Here is a 19,696-nt window from a genome sequence, read left to right on the forward strand (position 1 = left end):
TAGCTTTGTGACGTGGGGGAGCAAGGAGGAGATTCGGAGGATGCGGGGCGGTGTGGGTGTGGCTGGGCTGAGTCAGAGAACGCTGGACTCATCTCTGAAGCATGGAGGAGACAGGACTCATCTAAGCTTCATTTACATATCTATAAAATCATTTTTTTGACACAATAAAAGCACACAGAGCTATGGGGACTGGGTATTGTGGATGTGCTAGCGGCCATCTAGCAACCCATGTCCTCAGCTCTATACCCAAAATCCAGGTGACAGATTCCCTTTAACAATTTCTTTTTGAAAGAAGTACTTTCTACTGAAAACAGGCACTTGCTTTTAAGTAATGTTTAATAACTGTTTCAGTAGGGTCTGCGATTTTGAAGTAAAACCTGTATTTCAGTTGTGCCATATATAAACATAGGGGGTCATTTATTAAATAGAAATATGCATATATTAGGCATATTTTTTGCGCAGATTGTGCCACAATCTGCGACTTTTCCCCGCTCACGCCAGGTCTGAAAAAAAGGGCGTTGCATAGGCGCAATGACCCCTGCACAGGTCACAGAGCATGCCTAGAAAAACTCTCTATTAGAAGTCAATGAATCGTCTCCTGTTTGTTGTGTCTATGCCCCATGGTGGCTGCTGTAAAGTATATTTGTTAACAGAAACTCAGGCAAGATGGTTGATTTCATAATCTTGTACAGAAAAAAAAATAAAAAAATGTACAATTAGAAAATAAAAACTGATTTTTTTAAAAATAAATGTTTTACTACCTGGTTTATTAGTTTATTGGTAAAAAATATATACAGTAGGTGATGCATTCCCTTTTAAAGAGTGTTCACTTTGTCAACCATCTTAGTTTAGGGCATTTGGAGCAATTTATTAGAAATTCTTTATGGCTCTGAACAATATATTATAGATTATAAAACTCAGTGATACATAACGATTTACATATACTGTACATTTAAAAAAAACCTTGGTCATGAAATGAGTTATGTTCTGTACTATTTGAGAAGTTAAAGTGGTTGTCCCATTAAGAAAACTTATCCCCAATCCACAGTGTCTGATTGGTGGAGGTCTGACCGCTGGAGCCCCTGCTGATTACAATAACTGGTGCCCATGCCGCCCCGTTTGGACAGCGTAGAGGTCACGGATCCGCACTGCCACTCCATTCTGCTCTATTGGGCTGCTAGCCAAGCACTTCCACTCGACTGTATCTGGCAATCCACAGAGTGGAATAGAGCAATCAATCTAGAAAGACACCATTTGAAGTGAATGCTGAATTTGTGACCTACTTGTGCCCTATAAATGTGAAAGGAAAGAAATGTGAAAAGAAAACTTTTGACTGTTACTTATGAAGAGAAACATTGTTCAGTTTAGAAAATGAATCTTAGCAAACCTATTGGAGATAAACTGCTACAATTCTGTTGTGAGCAAGAAGCTGACAAATGTTATCATCTCTGGAGTCTGACCTGTTGGAACTAATGTCCCTTCAGCATTTCTTCTCCACAGCAGCGCTCTTGTTCTAGTGACTGAGGCTGTGCCAGGAGCCTCACTGTCCTGTGCCCTCCTCATTCTGAATATCATAGTGATAAGCTATGAATTCTTGTGGTGGGTAAACGTTAATTGAAGATCATAAAAATGACAAACTGTGTGTGCAGTTTAGTAAATCTTCAGTCTCCAAATTTTGTAAACAGAGTGCTTTTACAAATTGGCAATACCCCGCTGAGTTTACAGCTGTTTTTTTTTCTAGCCCTCTTCGCCTGACAGCCATCTTTATCACAGAATACCCAGGGGGTGACTACCAGGGGTCTTCACCTCTGACACCTGGCCACTTAGATGTCTGTGGTGATTGGACAGAATCAGAGGGAAGAAAATCAAATCCCCCTTCCCCGAAGACTCCTGGTAGCAGTCCCCAAGGCAAAGCATTTGGTGATAGAACTATCGGGGACTGGCTCTTGGGAATGAGGGAGGGGGTTAGAAAATGAAAAATGTGGTGAACTTAGGAGGGTATCGGCAATTCACAGTTTTTTTTATGTCACCTTTATCACTGGGGCATGACGGGGGTGACGTGGGTGGGGACATGGTGTGGATGGGTCTATTGACCCGGCACATTCGCTATAATTTATGCCAGTTTCCTGGCGTTATCCTCTGGGGGATCAGGTGTTATCAAAGACCGGGCTAAAATGCCAAACTTTGATAAATGACCCCCAATATGCCCTTTTCCTGCTGTCCTTTGAGCCATTCCTTTCCCCACACCTCCACAGACAGGGCTGCTGATGCCTACAACCTTGTAAGTATGTAAACTTCCCCCGCCTGGAGGAATTGTCATTGTTTCAGCCATGTATATCAGTTAAAACACGATTTTTTACGGTTAAAAACTATAATGTACCTACCAGGTGTATATTGTTACTGCCTATGCAATGCTGATACATTTTGTGCAGCAGTCTGGCAATATATGTACAGGAATGTTTTTTTTATTTTTATTAATGGCACAAAGCATCCGTAATTGTTTTCATATAGTGATAAATAGTTTTAGATAACATCGGACAATTCAAAGCTTTTGTATGGTACTGCAAGAAACAAACAGGTACAAAGCAATTAAGACATTCAGCGTTCCGGTAACTAGACAACTTGGTGTGAATACAGAAGAACTGATGAGTTTATATTCCGATTTCCAAGTACGGTTCAGTCTTAAGGAGCCCACACACATGAATTAAATGGCAGCTGAACCTGACAATTTCCACAGGTTTCACCAACCTTGAATGTGTATGTCACCAGATAGCAGGGGGAAGAAGGATCTGTTGGATTTCAGCATGTCCTGCAGAAGGTGAGTCGCGGAGGTGCCTGGCAGCAGCATATACCTATATACCAGCATATAAATTGTTTGACCTGATCCATTCCCGACTCGATTACTGCACCTCATTACTAATTGGTCTCGCCCTCACTAAACTCTCCCCTCTCCCAGGCTCAACTACTACTCCGATGCCTCGCCTACTGGTTGCCCATGCAGCATAGGATTCATATTACATCAGCGGCTGCTCAGCTCTTTTGCCGATTTGGACCTACTCCCTTCTGCCTTCTTCTCCATGGGCCCAGATGCCAGGCTTGCCCTGTCCCTCCACTCCTCTATTTTGTTATGATGGCTGGATATTGTACAAAACAAGCACTTTTTATCTTTTGTGCCACCCTTAATTGCTCATAGATTGTAAGCTCTTGCGAGCAGGGCCCTCATTCCTCTTGTTTTAATTGTTGACTTGTTCTTCACTATGTAATTTATCATTTTGTTGTATATGAGCTCTCTGATTGTAAAGTGCTTTGGAATATTTTGGACCCATAAATAAAGATTTTTATTATTATTGAAAACAAGTGCATGCTCAGCCGAGCAGCTTGTCTAGTACGGGGAAGTTGGGAGGGACAGCTGTTGGCTTTTGTCTGACAGCTATCTACAGTGTATGGGCTGCTTTAACTGTCCCTATCTCCCTCCCGTTTCCTATAAGCTTTGTTCAGCAATTGTATTTCCTCCTGGTAGCTGTCTCTTTCCACGTTCTGCTGTTTACTGTTCTGACGGTGAGCTTCAAAAGTATCTGGTATAGAAATGTTTATGTCACTGTCTGGATTATTGGTTGGAATGAACAGAGAATAGGAAGCCGTTTCTCCCAGATCACAGGAGACAAATCGGTTCTCCTTACGAGAATAGCGCAGTGAAGGAGAACGGGCTTGAGTAGAAGATTGACTTATATTGCTGATAATAGATACAGTGTCCATTGCTTCTTCATTGTCACAAATTTCTAGAACCTCAAGATGTATTTTGACATTGGTATCTGGAAACTGGGTTGGGGAGTCTTCCTTACTTGGCTCATGACCAACACTTTTTGACCGGTACACTTCAATCTTCTTGGATGTTGGTGTAATCTTCTGACCTTCACTGCTTACTTCATAAGTAGACAAGGAAAGAGTTTTTCCAGTAGGTGCTTGAAGGGATACTGTCCCTTGGAAAGCGCACAGTGGTATGGCCAGTGCTCCTCCAAAACGCTGGAAAAGAAAATAGTTTTAATTAGTATTTATTACATTAATTACAATTTTGGGATACATTGATACTAACATGGTAATAGTCTGGAAGATGAAACCAGTTGTGTCTAGCCCATACATGAGGAGCATATAATGTTCTAGACAAAAGTAGTAATATAACTATTTCCTTCTATGTTTTCCCATTTTTATGTTCCATTTCATACAGAGGAGTATTGTGTATATGTGTGAGGAAGGGGGGGGGGGGGGAGAGGGGCGGTTGCCCCTGTACCCTACTGTGCTGCCCAGAGGGGTAATTTTAGTAAGAAGAGTGGGGAGGCTCCTGCCATGGGAATTTTACATGAAATGTCAGTGGGGCTGGCAGAGGGCCACATGGTGCCTCAGCAGGGAATGGGACTGGTTTAATAATCAATTTTTTTTACCGTGAAGTGGAGTCTGCACAGAGAGTAGTATGAGTATAATTCCTATAGGCTACTTAGATACCCCACAGTAATAATACTCCATTATTAAACCAGTCCGAATACCTGTTGAGGCACCATTTGGCCGCCTGCCAACCCCACTGACATTTCATGTAACATTACCATGGCAGGAGCATGGACACTGCTAAGCCATGCCCCAACCAGCACCACTGAGAATTTTACTTATACTACTCTCAGTGGGGCTGGTCGGGAGTATGGAGGTTGAAGGTGGAATTGGGAATGGAACCAGATGTAGTATGTCAGTGGAGCACAAGAGGTGTATGCAGAGACGCCATTGCTTGATCCCGCTACAGATGCAACTGGAGCATGGTTCTATAAAAAGGGCATATCCGCAGCTTAGGGGGCACAATATTTGATTTGCTATGGGCACTGGTAATGCACGCTACGCCACTGATTCCATAATCCACTTACTGTATTTGTTTCGGTTGTCCTAGTGTAAAAAAGTTGTAGTCAAGAAACCTGTGCATTACAGTATGGGCCAAAACATCACTCACTATACAACGTCAACATACGGTTACGGCTGCATTCATGTATGACACTAAAGTAATTGTCTAGATTCAGCTTTATAAGACTTTTGATCAATTCCCCGATCCATATACAAACAAGCAATTTTTTTTTTTTCTAGCAGATGCAGTTTAAAATTTGTGCAAAAATCTGAAGAGCTATATTATTTTATATTGCTGTACACTTTCAAAGCCTGTAGGGGGTGCTGAATGCATTGCTTTTCTTGCACAGTAACATTTATGATAGAGCAGTAACATTAATTAGCTTCTGTATGAAGTTAATACTGTATATCCATGTGTTACTTGAACCTACAGTACTATATTTTTATTGAAAAAAATGCAGCGAGAAACCTGTTATCACATGTGAACAGACCCTAACAATGGGATTAATCTAGATATCAAGTTATAGTATTGTATTGTGAGGCTGTTGATTCAATAAAAGATGTTTGTGACTCGGTTTTACAAGACCACTCGGGGAAGGGGGGGATAACAGTGCATTTTGGAGAAGTCATACATAAATATATCATATATAAATATATCATCTGGTAGGGACAGTTCACACGTTTCTGCCTCATAAATCAACTCCAAAAAACATCTCAACAGCCTTGCATTCATTTCAATAAGAAGCACTTTGGGAACTCACTTTTTTTCTGTGGAAAAAAGAAGCAGCATGCCCTATCTTGGGGTGGAATCTGCACCGAATCTAGCATTAAAATAAATGGAAAGCATAAAAAAAAGCTTTGTGTAATTTACGCGTATACTGTGCGCCAAAAACTTTAAGCTGAAAATGCAGTTTTGTATTTAACTGAACATCCATTGGTTAAAAAAGTGCTAAAAAATGCATCAAAAATATGTAAAAAACGAATTAAAAAACACTGAAAAATATAATTAATTTTGTAGGTGGATTTTAAGGGAAGTCTGTTAGCATCAGCACTGCTAGTAAACTATGCCCAAGTTAACACAGGTATGCATACAAAGAAGATTTTATTTCAAGAAAAAAGTTTTCCGATTTTAAGATTTTTGAACTTTTTTTTTAAATGTAAATGAGTGGTATCTTGCGCTTTCCTCAGTGCATGAAAGATCCCGTGCTTCTGTCTCCTTGTCTATCCATTTGCAGTTTGATGGATAGGGCCAGGCATTAGGTATGTCATATAAATGTAAAAACACAAAATGCAATCGCACACTGCAACCAGCACTCTGCCCTGCCTTTATGCTGGATGTTGAATAAGGCATTGGTGTACATTTTGGCCAAAGCGTAATAAGCCACTCACCACGTCAAGGTCGCCTTCATGAGTGGTCCCTAACACTAGTTCCTACCTTTTATGGGCCATGACAGCCACATAAAGTCCAGGGAGCGCAGGTACAGCATGCACGCCAAGCACACTCTGCTTTTAACCCCGTCCGGTGCCATTACAGCTTTCATCGGATCCAGGGATGCAAGTACTCACATGCATGCTGAGCCCACTTTATACTTCTCCTGGAGCCTAATGGCTACTGGTAGGTGCTGTATAAGCAGACTCAGTTTTATACTGACTTTAAAACCAGCCTCCAGGGGGCAGATTAACTGGACAGGTGTGCTTGACTGCTTGGAGATCGCCATGCCTCCAATACGTACTACAAAGAGAAAAATATGGAAAATTTCAGCCCGCACAACCCCTAGCAGGTGCAGATTGCTGTGGCGAAATAGAGATATAAATGTAAAAACACAAAATGCAATCGCACACTGCAACCAGCACTCTGCCCTGCCTTTATGCTGGATGTTGAATTAGGCATTGGTGTACATTTTGGCCAAAGCGTAATAAGCCACTCACCACGTCAAGGTCGCCTTCATTCAACATCCAGCATAAAGGCAGGGCAGAGTGCTGGTTGCAGTGTGCGATTGCATTTTGTGTTTTTACATTTATATCTCTATTTCGCCACAGCAATCTGCACCTGCTAGGGGTTGTGCGGGCTGAAATTTTCCATATTTTTCTCTTTGTAGTACGTATTGGAGGCGTGGCGATCTCCAAGCAGTCAAGCACACCTGTCCAGTTAATCTGCCCCCTGGAGGCTGGTTTTAAAGTCAGTATAAAACTGAGTCTGCTTATACAGCACCTACCAGTAGCCATTAGGCTCCAGGAGAAGTATAAAGTGGGCTCAGCATGCATGTGAGTACTTGCATCCCTGGATCCGATGAAAGCTGTAATGGCACCGGACGGGGTTAAAAGCAGAGTGTGCTTGGCGTGCATGCTGTACCTGCGCTCCCTGGACTTTATGTGGCTGTCATGGCCCATAAAAGGTAGGAACTAGTGTTAGGGACCACTCATGAAGGCGACCTTGACGTGGTGAGTGGCTTATTACGCTTTGGCCAAAATGTACACCAATGCCTTATTCAACATCCAGCATAAAGGCAGGGCAGAGTGCTGGTTGCAGTGTGCGATTGCATTTTGTGTTTTTACATTTATATCTCTATTTCGCCACAGCAATCTGCACCTGCTAGGGGTTGTGCGGGCTGAAATTTTGCATATTTTTCTCTTTGTAGTACGTATTGGAGGCGTGGCGATCTCCAAGCAGTCAAGCACACCTGTCCAGTTAATCTGCCCCCTGGAGGCTGGTTTTAAAGTCAGTATAAAACTGAGTCTGCTTATACAGCACCTACCAGTAGCCATTAGGCTCCAGGAGAAGTATAAAGTGGGCTCAGCATGCATGTGAGTACTTGCATCCCTGGATCCGATGAAAGCTGTAATGGCACCGGACGGGGTTAAAAGCAGAGTGTGCTTGGCGTGCATGCTGTACCTGCGCTCCCTGGACTTTATGTGGCTGTCATGGCCCATAAAAGGTAGGAACTAGTGTTAGGGACCACTCATGAAGGCGACCTTGACGTGGTGAGTGGCTTATTACGCTTTGGCCAAAATGTATACCAATGCCTAATTCAACATCCAGCATAAAGGCAGGGCAGAGTGCTGGTTGCAGTGTGCGATTGCATTTTGTGTTTTTACATTTATATCTCTATTTCGCCACAGCAATCTGCACCTGCTAGGGGTTGTGCTGGCTGAAATTTTCCATATTTTTCTCATTAGGTATGTCATCCTGCCTGGCCCAGTCGTCTCACATAAGTGTAGTGTGATGAGGCATTGACACATGCACAGTAGAACAGTTCTCAGTCTGGACAAGACTCTTGGCTCTACTGTGCATGTGTTCCTCTCCACTTCCTGTTCTTGGGTGGTACGCCACAAATGGCTTGAACTTTGCTATGGACAGTGATTTGATATGCAAGTAAACCAAAATGTTTTTAGGGTGTCAAGTCTGAGAACCTGAAGTAGAAGTGAGTGGGGACCGGAGCAGCCCTCAATAACACAATTTTTATTTAAAGTTATACCACCATAATAACCCTTTAAGGGCTGAAGTTCAATTTCGCAGATTTTTACCTCTTTCAAACTTTACCCATACATCTCCCTCTTCAGTTCCTCTCCTCAACGATTATCTCCTTCACTTGGGCTGGAAAATCACCTAATTTTTTCTCTCTTTTCTTGACCCAAAGATAAAGGAGACATGGACTTCCCAGACATCATCTTGTACTACATTACCTCTCACCTCACCTGCATTGTGGAGTGGGTCTTAATGAACCATTACTTCTGTGACATTTCTCCATTGGGCCTTACCTTGGTGTGACTCTTCTGCCCAGACACTGAAACACCAAGCAATAAGTGCCAGCATATTGCTAGCCCAGCACTTCTTCCCCCAGCACGTAATTTCCCCTCTCCTTTCCACCCATACCATATTGTGATGAACACTGCCTACCCCCTGGGAGTCACAGATGTTATCTTTAGAAAGTGGTTGGCCCACAACAAATCCTGAGCTCTCACTTCCTACAGGACGATAGTTGGCTATCATTAGAATCTTTATCTATAATTTCAGATCCCTGCAATCTTAGGTTTTGATGAGCTTGCCAACCTTGTCAAAATCCTGCTGTCTCTTCCCTGTCTCTCTGCTTCCATTCAGACCCGCACTGTCTCTGAATTACTCTGCTCTGGTGACAGCCATGTGAGACATAGTCTCTCTCAGATCTATTCTCTTCTTATTTGTCCTCCTGACTCAGATCTTCACACATACCTCCCCAGCGAGAAACAGACTTGGGGTTTACATTTACTCCAGAGCAGGGCCCTCCTTTTTTGATTAAATAATTAAATTGCTTTAAATAAGTCTGGAGATTTTACAACAACTTGTTTGCCTGTTTCTTTTACTTCTCCTATAACTCTTGGTTGATGACTTGTGTATACTGTATATCGATGCAATGGTATCTTTGTAGGCCTTTTGCTATATTTTTTCCTATTTTTTTTTTCCTTACTCCCCGCTTATGATGTATTTTTCTGAAACCCTAGATAAAGAATTTAAAACAATGCAAATTGAGAGTTATATTGTTGTTTCCTGAGCTGAATTTATATAACAGCCTTACTGAATTTATATATAGCCTAGTATTGCTAGGCTATATCACCAAATTGTGTTATACCTTTGGCAATGCAACATATCCATTTGCAAGCAATGGGGTTATGCATAATGGAACAGTAACCCTCCTCCAGCATCACTGGTGGGATTAGCATAGTGAATCTCTAGCTACAGGCACTCTATTATCAAGCTCAAATCATTGCTCCTTACCGGCTCTCCTCCTATTGGATGGAGCTTGGTTTAAAGTTAATAAACCTTAAATAAATGTCCACTTTTTATTACCAGCTTATTTTTACCCTTAAAACTATGTGGGAATTTCTTACTATACTTTTAACCCTTTTTCTGCAAAGGTTTTTGAACATTTTGCACCTCCGGTAGCCTGGACATTTTTTTTAATTTTCAACATGTATGTAACCTACGGTAATAAAAAAATAAAATAAAAAAACCTTACTAACCCCTGATACTTTAAAATTTGCCAAAAGCAGACACCTGGCGCATTGTCAAAATGTTGCTTAATATTTTATACACTTAAGAGGCTTAATGCAATTTTTGATGTGAGGTCCGACAAATAATTTAAAGCGTGGCAGAACTATGTTCTCATCATGTGCATTGATGCTTCATTTAATGCACCTCATAATCTTAATAGCCTTGGCAGCAGCTGCCTAACACTGATTGCTACAATTAAGTTTACTGTCAAATAAAATGTATAACTTTGGGTTTCTGGGAAAGATGAGCTTTCCTTACAAAATGAAAAGAACACTAATCCTATCTGAGGCCAGCAGATGTAAGATACTGCATTTATTTTTCCCAGAAAGGTAGAGCAGCGTTGGCTGGCCTACAATACTTCTCATGCATACTTGTTGTTCTCCCTAATGAGAAAGGGAACCCCCAAGAGTACCCAAAATCCCATTAACTAAACAGGGCAATTTTCTCTTGAGACACCCAGTACTCTTGCCCTTTTAAAGGGGGAACTGGCTCGTATGCATCATTTGCAGTGGAGTATTATGGGAGGTCCTCTGTGTGCGTGATTTGGCCTAAACAAGCCACAAGAAATTTGGGAAAAACTTTAAATTGGTAGAATTGATTCACTGATCTCTAATGTTTAAAATAAGACTGTGAAAGTGGTGCTAGGACCATTAGGAATCAGGTCAGACTTGGTATCTAGGGCTGTATTATGACAAGTGCCACAATCCCAAACTGTTTAAAGCTTAGGCTGTCAGCTTTAAAACAAGACTTACTCATATCTCTATCTGTTACACACCTGAGATAGAGGCATTAGGAGCAGAGGCATATCAAATGCATCTTTGGCTTCTGAAGTGCCAACCTGTGAGGATGTATAAGATAAATCCTTGGCAGGGAAAGGGTTATATTTATTGGAGCTCCCTGCATATACACATTTAAATCTAAAATTCTGTCTATAGCCATCTCCAGAAAAGCATACTGCATACTGTTTTATTATTAAGTGTAATATATATGTTACAGGCATTGTGTGAAATCAGGTATTGCACAGAATGCATACAATTTGAAGATAATGTATAAAATAATCTGTATACATGTTGTATCTCTGATAAATAAATGAAAAAGATTATGGAATGTTAGTTTCCAAAAAAATGTTCCATCATAAAATGCTCTAATCTCTGTTTTCCATTCTGTTTTAATTAGTTTGGGTTTCACTGGTTCCAATTAGTTAATAAAGTGCCACCCTGCCCTGTGTCTATTTTCATACTTTGCTAAATAATGCAATATTAGTTTTCAGATAATTCATATAAGTTTCTCATCGCTGTTGTCTATTCTATTTTTTAATTAGTTTGGGTTTCACAGTTTTCAGTTAATTAACAAGTGCCTCGTTTGTTGTCCTGGGTATATAACCGGAGTACTCAAGTGCTTTTTGTAAAGGTAACATACATGGGTCTGCTTTAATGTGAAGGTCCTAGAGGAAAGAAATTTAAGTAGGGACAACACCAAGGGCACCTAAGGTGCTTCAGCAGCTAATCCTACCCAATCTCCTTTGTGCTCCCCACAAAATAATTATGCCCCTTTGTGCCTCCCAATATAGTAAGGGTGCTCTCTTATTGTCATCATTCAGTTTGGTCCTTCACAGTAAGATGTTGCATATGTTCCCCATTCACAACAGAATTAACTTTTGGTGCCTCTACACACAATATGATGCTCCTTTTAGTGTGCCTTACACAGTGTGATGTCGCCGTAGTGCCTCTTGTCACAGTATAATGTCAGCTAAAGTGCCCTACATATAGTATGAGGCCCCCATAAACTGCCCCCACACAGTATGATGGCCCCTTAAGTATCCACCTTACAGAATGATGCCCTTTAAGTGCTCCTTCACTGAGTAATTCCCTTTAAAGGGTTTCTTCAGGAATTAAAGAAATGAAAATATTTAAATATTACTTCATTATAAATATATTACTAAATACCTTTCATTAGTTATAATGGCTCGTTTTGTCAGGGGAGCAGTCATTAGGAAAAATAAAATCGCCGCCATCCTACTAGTCCACACAAAACCTGTCCTAATTACACAGGAAGACAAGTTAAAGAGCTGCGCCATCTTAATCTCTTACTTGGCAGAGATTATGATCCTGAATACAGTTTAACCCCACACAGACTGATGCCTCCTTTAGTGCCCCCCACCACAGAATGAATCCTCTTTTGCCTCCAATTTGAATACACACCTACACCCCATTATCGTTGACAAAAAGGTTTTATAACTAACTGGAAGGAAGCAGTCAAGGACATCCTTTGAAATATATAAAATTGATCACTTTATGAAATCATATGAAATAGATACAATTGACAAGAGACATAAATTATGGATTACTAAAGATGAATTGCAATCACCACTTATCAAGTCACTTTTTATAGTTTATTTCTGTACCACTAACACTATTTCTTTATTTTTTATCATTATATTTTTTCTGGAATATTTTGAGACTTTTTTTATTGTGGGTTTTTGACAAATAACAATGGACTAATTATGTGATTTATGAACTTTTACTGTAGATAAAATCATGGGACAATAGAAACAAACATCAATTAGGGAACTGAATCGTCATTTATAGTTTATTCTTTACTTTAATTTTATAACTTTTATATGAAATGATGCTTGTATTGGCAGTGAAGCTTTTTTGATGAGTTATTGGCAGCGATTTATTGATGGTATTCATATTTTCAGTTTTTAGTTTATAGTTTCCTTTGGATCCAAGTTTATATTTATATTCAAATAAAATACATAGTTTTTAATGCGGCTCCGAATGTTAAGAGTGCCTGTTAATCAACCTGCACCGCTGAACGGCAAATATATTTTTCTTTTGCAACTAATACACGCCACAAAAGGTTTTAGAACAGGCATCTCAAACTGCGGCCCTCCAGCTGTTGCAAAACTACAACTCCCACAATGCCCTGCTGTAGGCTGATACCTGTAGGCTGTCCGGGCATGCTGGGAGTTGTAGTTTTGCAACAGCTGGAGGGCCGCAGTTTGAAATCCCTGTTTTAGAACATATGATTGCACCGTTAAACAGCAAATATATTTTACTTTTGCCACTAATACACGACAAAAAGGGCTTTAGAACATATAACTGCACCGCTGAACGGCAAATGTATTTTTCTTTTGCCACTAATACACGAAAAAAAGAGCTGTAATTTTCGCACTTCACCACACAACGGCTAATAAGCCCTTTTTTCCCACTAATACAATCCGGAAAAAAAAAAAAAGTTTTAGAACACCAGGCGGGCTATTTAAATCATAGTCATAGTAGCAGCCAGCGACCTCACATAGAATTCATTGAGGCATCGGCGCAGACCACCATTAGTCAAGCCGGAACACCTTTGGCTGTCGTACTCTTCAGTGAGCGTATGGAACCAGGATCACCACTATCGGGGCGGCCATTACGTTTTTTAGGCAGGGAAGAGCATCATAGGGCCGTATCTAGGGACAGGCCCAAACCAGGAATTTTATCACTCTGCCTAAATCACGCTGTCCTCAAGAACCTCGGTGAGGAACAGGAACACTGCCACAGAGTGCACTAAGTGCATATCCACTCATGAAGTGTCGTTTTTCTTTTCTTTTTCTTTCTGTGTTTTGTCTTTATGGGAGTTTGTTATTTTATACGTACTAAATAATAAAGGCTGCGTTTTATAACAGGAGGCACCCTGCACTGCACATGGGCAAATAAGACGTAAAAATATTTCCTTGTAATAAACCCTGTTAATGGCTGTATCAACAGCACTTGCACCACAATATCAAGAACGGTTTGCTGGAATTACAGAGCTGTATAATGGCAATTTGGGTCCCCAGTCAGTGCAGCAAGGTGTAATAGGATTGTTCCTATTACCCAGGCTGTAATCTCCCCTACTGAACCCTGTTCTACATAAAGGCTGCGGAATAATTCTTCCCTATCCTTTGCCTACACCTTGAATAATCTTTCCCTGCACTTGTAAATAGTTTTTTTTAGCACAATGACGTTTTTTTCTAGCACTGTCCCTAGCGCCTGCTGATGTCTCTCCCTGCACTAAGTACACTGGAAAATGGCAGAATCCAAGATGGCTGAGGGTATTTCTAGGCCTGTGACATCAGGCTGGCTGCTGATTGGCTGCATGCATAGCATTGTGGGTGATCCCTCATTCCCAGACTTCATTGCTCCATGTCCTCACACGTGCAGCAGCCATTTTAGGAAAAAATTTGATTCGTTAACAGGAAGCATGAGGAAATACTGATTCGGTGTGAATCAAATTTTTCGTGAGCTTCGATTCGCTCATCTCTAGTCAGAATGACTAGAATGAAGTTCAAAAAATGCTAGGCATTCTATCCCACGAATTTCACTAATTGTAACTTATACATCGTATATGGTAAGATCCTAAGCTCCTGTTGCAGAATGCTATGTTTTAACCCTTTAACTCCTTCAGGACACATCCAGTTTTCACCTTAAAGGGGTTCTCCAGAAAATATTTAAAATGGCTTCTAGCAACCTGTCCTAGAACATGAGTAGGACTGTTTGCCTCTGGGTCTCTTCAAATGCAACATGTTGTAGAGCTGTCTAGCAGGCTGAGGGGGCAGGGCCTCACTACACACTGTACTGCTTTTCAATAGATCATAATGATGTGATCCTGCCTATGATACGCCTCATGTCATGGCTGAGCAGCCAGACACCTGGCAGGAAAACTCACCACCATTAACAAGTGCCACTGAAGTTCTGCCCCCTCACCCCCTTCAGGCAGCTCTGCAAGTGGAGGCAACCAGGCCTGCTCATATTCTAGGACAGGTTGCCGGTGGCCATTTTAAATCATTCACGGAGAACCCATTTAAGGACTGAGCCTAATTTTGCAAATATGACATGGGCCACTTTATGTGGTTATAACTTTTAAATGCTTTTACTTATCCGAGTGCTTCTGAGAATATTTTTATCGTGACATCATACTTCATGTTAGTGGTTTTACCTATATTTATTAAAAAACCTAAAGCTACATAAAATTTTATTAAATTGAATTTCTCTGCATTTAACACACATACAGTACAGACCAAAAGTTTGGACACACCTTCTCATTCAAAGAGTTTTCTTTATTTTCATGACTATGAAAATTGTAGATTCACACTGAAGGCATCAAAACTATGAATTAACACATGTGGAATTATATACATAACAAAAAGTGTGAAACAACTGAAAATATGTCATATTCTAGGTTCTTCAAAGTAGCCACCTTTTGCTTTGAATACTGCTTTGCAGTTCTGAATTGACTTTGAGGGCTTACATAATAGAAATCTATATAACTGAACCAATTTTAGAAACTACCGATTCAAATTATTCAAGAAGGTAATAAGAAATGTTGTTAACCCTTTATGTGTTCCACAGAAATTTAAGTAAAATGGAGGTGAAATTTAAACAATTATTATTATTTTTTTTTATTTTGCAGAATTTCCATTTTTTATCAGCAAGGGTTAAAAGCAAAATAAACCTCAATATTTATTACTATGATTCTGCATTTTACAGAAACATCCTTAATGTGGTCACAAATTGCTGTATGGAGAGCTCAGACCACTTTGACCCAACAGGTGTTTCACAGAATTTAGAAACACTTGGCTATGAAAATGAAAAATTTAATTTTTTCCAATAAACTGTTGATTTAGCCTCAGATTTTTTAACTTCTAGGATGGGGGCATTCTGGGGGTTCAGTGTGGGTGTCCTTCCCTTCATAAACTTGGAACCTGTGGGTGTACCCAGAGGTTCTGTCACACAGCTTATACATTTTAATGCCAAGCCTTCCTGGGCTGGTATTGATGTAATTTACTCTCCTTTTAAGGCTGAGTTCACACCAGCGTTCAGCCTTTTCGTTCTCCTGCTCCGTTATAGGAGCAGGAGAACGGAAAGGACGGATTGGGCACATAACTGAGGCGAGCGGAGCCTACGGACCCCATAGACTATAATGGGGTCCATTAGGTTTACGCTCAGAAAATGATTTTGGAGCGGAGACAAAAGTCCTGATATGGGATTTTGGGCAATAAATTGGTTGTCATATTACTGTATCTGTCTAATCTATCTTTATATCATATAATTTAATATCTCTATGTATCAGTCTATGCAAGTATCTATCCTTAACCACTCTGAACAACAACAAAAAAAACAACAACCCTGTGCTGAGCATTGAGCACAGATACAATCTACCCCAACTGCTAATTCTTATTGATTTTTTTGCACAAAAAAATAAAAAGACTGTGCAAACCAATCAGCATGAATGAGAAAAAAAACAACAACTCCTGCACCAAAAATTGATCATAGTAGCTGATCAGTGATGTAATGTCACGGACGTTCCCGTGGCAGGTACCAGGATATCGGAGAGACTGGCAACTCGTGGGTTGAATTGACAAGTTCACTGTGGATCTTATTGTGTCTGTGTTTTGGTGAATGCCACACCCCTTGCTTCAGGTGTTGCTTGTTGGTAAACTACCTTTCCCATAACTAGACACTTTTTACTCTTGGAAGTGCGGTTTATAGATGTTCTTCCTGCCTTCGTACTAGCTGGTCGTTTGTACTCTGTGGTGCTTCTGGAGTTGCCAGTTTTCTACTTTCAGATAAGTCTTGTTCTTATTGTTTTGTGTTTGTTATATTCCCTGTTGTTTGTATCTGGGCCTGAGACAGAGACTTCCATTCGTCCATCTTGGGAGGAATGGGTTGTCTCTGGTCCTAACCTTATTCCAGAGCCTTATAGGGATATAAGGGCCGAGGTAAACAGCATATGAATATTTCTACCTTTAAGGTATATTCATATTGATAGATAGTTAGGGCCCGGATTAGGGTTATTTAGGAGGTGACCTGTTTCTTCCCTAGTTTCCAGGCCCAGTTACTGTTTCCCCTCCCACCTGTGATTAGTGTGGAGTTTTTCTCCAACACTGATCGTGACATGTATATCACTGATTGGTGTTTGGCGGAGATATTATTGTGCCTGCTGAGCATGGCAGAAGAGAACACTGGCAGATTCCCCAGCTCAGGAATGATTATTGGTCTCTGTGCTCTTCCTACACAGCCCAGCAGGCGTGATGTGTCACTGCATTGTGCCTTCTGCTAGGGAGATGTGTGCTGGTGAATGGTGGAGCAGGGAGATGATGGCTTCATGCACCACCATTTCATTTAACTACATCTGCATTCTCAGAAATTGGGACAAACCTGGGACAACGGGACAGCCATCAAAATCTGGGACTGTCCCGAACGGTCCAGAATAATTGGGAGGTACGTGCACTGTATGTCCCATAGGCTGTGTATGGAGAGAGTGAGTTCCTGGTTACTATTGCTAGGCATGAGCTGACACCACCCCTTCCTCTGCAGGGAGTGAAGTCAGTCTTATGTAGAAAGTGTGTAAGCAGCTAGGAGCAGAGCTGACAAGGAATCTTCCTGCCCTGTGGATTACAAAAGAATCAGAGTAACAGCACACTGTATGTGCCATCCTTTGAGGGAAAAAGTTACTAGATGCAGCATAACATTCCATGGCCATACAAGGATGATTACTGTGCATCTGTCAGAGATGGTAAATGCCTGCACCCTAGCTAAAGGCTTCTCTACATGTGGTGGGTGCAAATAAATTTCAAGTTCCCCATCATGCAAAAGCATGAACGGACTGGGAACTCAAAGTGGCCCTAGAGTTTTTTTTTTTTTAAAGTGGCCCCATTTTGTAGGCAGGTCCAAATTAACAGAAGGCGAGGAAACACAAGTGGGGGGGGGGTTCAACAATACCATAGTGCAAAATACCATCCCAGCAGAACCAAATAACACAGTGTAGCACAATATACTGCCCCAAAAGCTGTCTCTATGTGGTGGCCATTAATAGCTACCATCTTCTGTCCTCCTCCTCCAGTTGTCTATGGAGCAGGGGAGTTGACTTAATTAGTACATGTGCAGTCACTGGCTGGGTACACGACTACCTGATTCTCACAGCGATAAGTACTGTTAAAAGCTCATTATGTAAACGGTTAGCAGCAGAAAGAAGGACAGGTGGCCCTCTGGGGCATCGGTCCACCTGGAAATTTCCCTGTAAGGTCTATGGCCAATACGCCCCTGTACAAAAGGACAGACTGGCCACCTGTAGAGACTATATATTGCAGAGATACTAATATAGTGGGAGTAAGAGAGACAAGTTGCACCCATGGGATGATTTGGGATAATTGTGCATATTATGAGAAAGAGACTCAGCCTTCTTTCTCTTATACATAGCTTTGGAAAACTGCATATGTCATCTGTAAAGACTGTGCCTAATAAATTCAGTTCCCGTGTGCGCCGACTGTCCAAGTGCCTCATTAAATTACTGTGAACTGGTTATACGAAAACCTGGCCTCATCATTATCTGCATCCACTCCTGCATGGCTGCAGTGTCTCTGGCTCCTGCCTTGAACCTAAAAACGTATCTACATAAAAAGGAACCCCAATCAATTACAGGCAAGAGCCCCAAAGTCAGGGAGTGTCCCAAAGAGAAGAAGATGTGCTCCTTCCCATAACTGTATGGCTCAGAGAGCAGAAGAGCCAGAGCTGCCACTGTGAATAGTACCATTCCCAAACTTTCTACTGCCCCTGTGGCTCTCTGCACATTGATTTTCTATATTGCCCAGCAGTAATCATAAAGGTAACTCAGTCCTCATTCACACAGTGTTTGGTTAGGGATTTCCATCAGTGATTGTGAGCCATGACCAGGTGCGGGTCAAAACCACAGAAGATATTCAAATCTTTGCATTATATCTTATCCTGTCTAGGCTTCTCTCCTGGTTTTGGCCCACAATCACTGATGGAAATCACTGACCAAACGCTGACTGTGTGAATAAGACCTCAGGCTATACATTGTAAATCCAAGTAATATAGGGCGGCTCAAAATGTATTTAGTATAAATCTAGAAAGCTAGAAGCTTGGCATGCAATCTGGTTCACTTTAACCTGTTTTTGACCAAGTGTCTTGTTTTGTTTATGACCACGTGCCGTACAGTTCTGTCAGTGACTGGTGCCAGGACGGAGGACTGTGTTCACCTATAACTGGGGTTCCTATTGATACTCCAGTGGAAAACTGTAAAAACAAAAGAGGTCTTTTTATGACCTCATGGGGAAACACTGAGGGACATTTATTAAGCTACTGTTAAAATGTCCTAAAGTTATGGCACATGCCATATTTGCCCCATAATTTGCTACTTTTTGAGCTGCTTGCCACTTTACCAAAGTGCAAAGAAAGGGACAAGGCTTATTAGAGGGACGGAGCCTATCTTGGCCTGCCAGATTTCCTATAACTTACTCCAGAAACTGGCGTTAAGCTATAGCTCAAGTCTAGATTTAAGTTTCAGGTGAATCTGCTTCTTAATAAATTAGGTGCATCTTACTCCAGGACACAGGCGGTCTTAATATATATCCCGCATTATGTTGAAAAAATACAAAGTTAAGTAAAATAAAATACATAAAATGGGGAAAAACCATCACCGGCAAATTGCCGAAATGTGAACTTAATCTGAGACTTCGTATTATCAGAAAGAAAATTAACAATGTTGTTCAAAACACCAACCTTAATAAATCTTTTTCCTTGTGTGCAAAATTACTAAAAAGGGGTCATTTAAGGTCAAAACATTGGTGATTAAGGTGTTAAGAAATAAAAGGGCAGTGCAGTAATGCAATTTGTAAATTACATTTAATTGAATTGGAAAGTGAAAAAGGGGACTCAAATCTGGTCGAGATACTTGTATATCTTTCTCATTTGGTCACTTGGGTAACCTTTATCTTCTGATGTAATCATATTGACGGAG

The 19,696-nt window shown here is 40.9% G+C and overlaps 1 protein-coding gene across 1 annotated transcript in view; it reads right to left on the reverse strand.

Moving 5' to 3' along the window:
• Positions 1-2,008: 2,008 nt before the first annotated feature.
• Positions 2,009-19,696, reverse strand: part of GPR149 (G protein-coupled receptor 149) — a 206,163-nt gene continuing 188,475 nt past the window's right edge. Inside the window, exon 4 of the mRNA XM_044291043.1 lies at positions 2,009-4,023. Within this exon, the coding sequence (XP_044146978.1) occupies positions 3,454-4,023 (570 nt within the window). The 3' untranslated portion in view covers positions 2,009-3,453. The remainder of the gene's footprint in view (positions 4,024-19,696) is intronic.

This window comes from Bufo gargarizans, chromosome 4 (genome assembly GCF_014858855.1).
Source record: "Bufo gargarizans isolate SCDJY-AF-19 chromosome 4, ASM1485885v1, whole genome shotgun sequence".
Taxonomy (NCBI): Eukaryota; Metazoa; Chordata; class Amphibia; order Anura; family Bufonidae; genus Bufo; species Bufo gargarizans.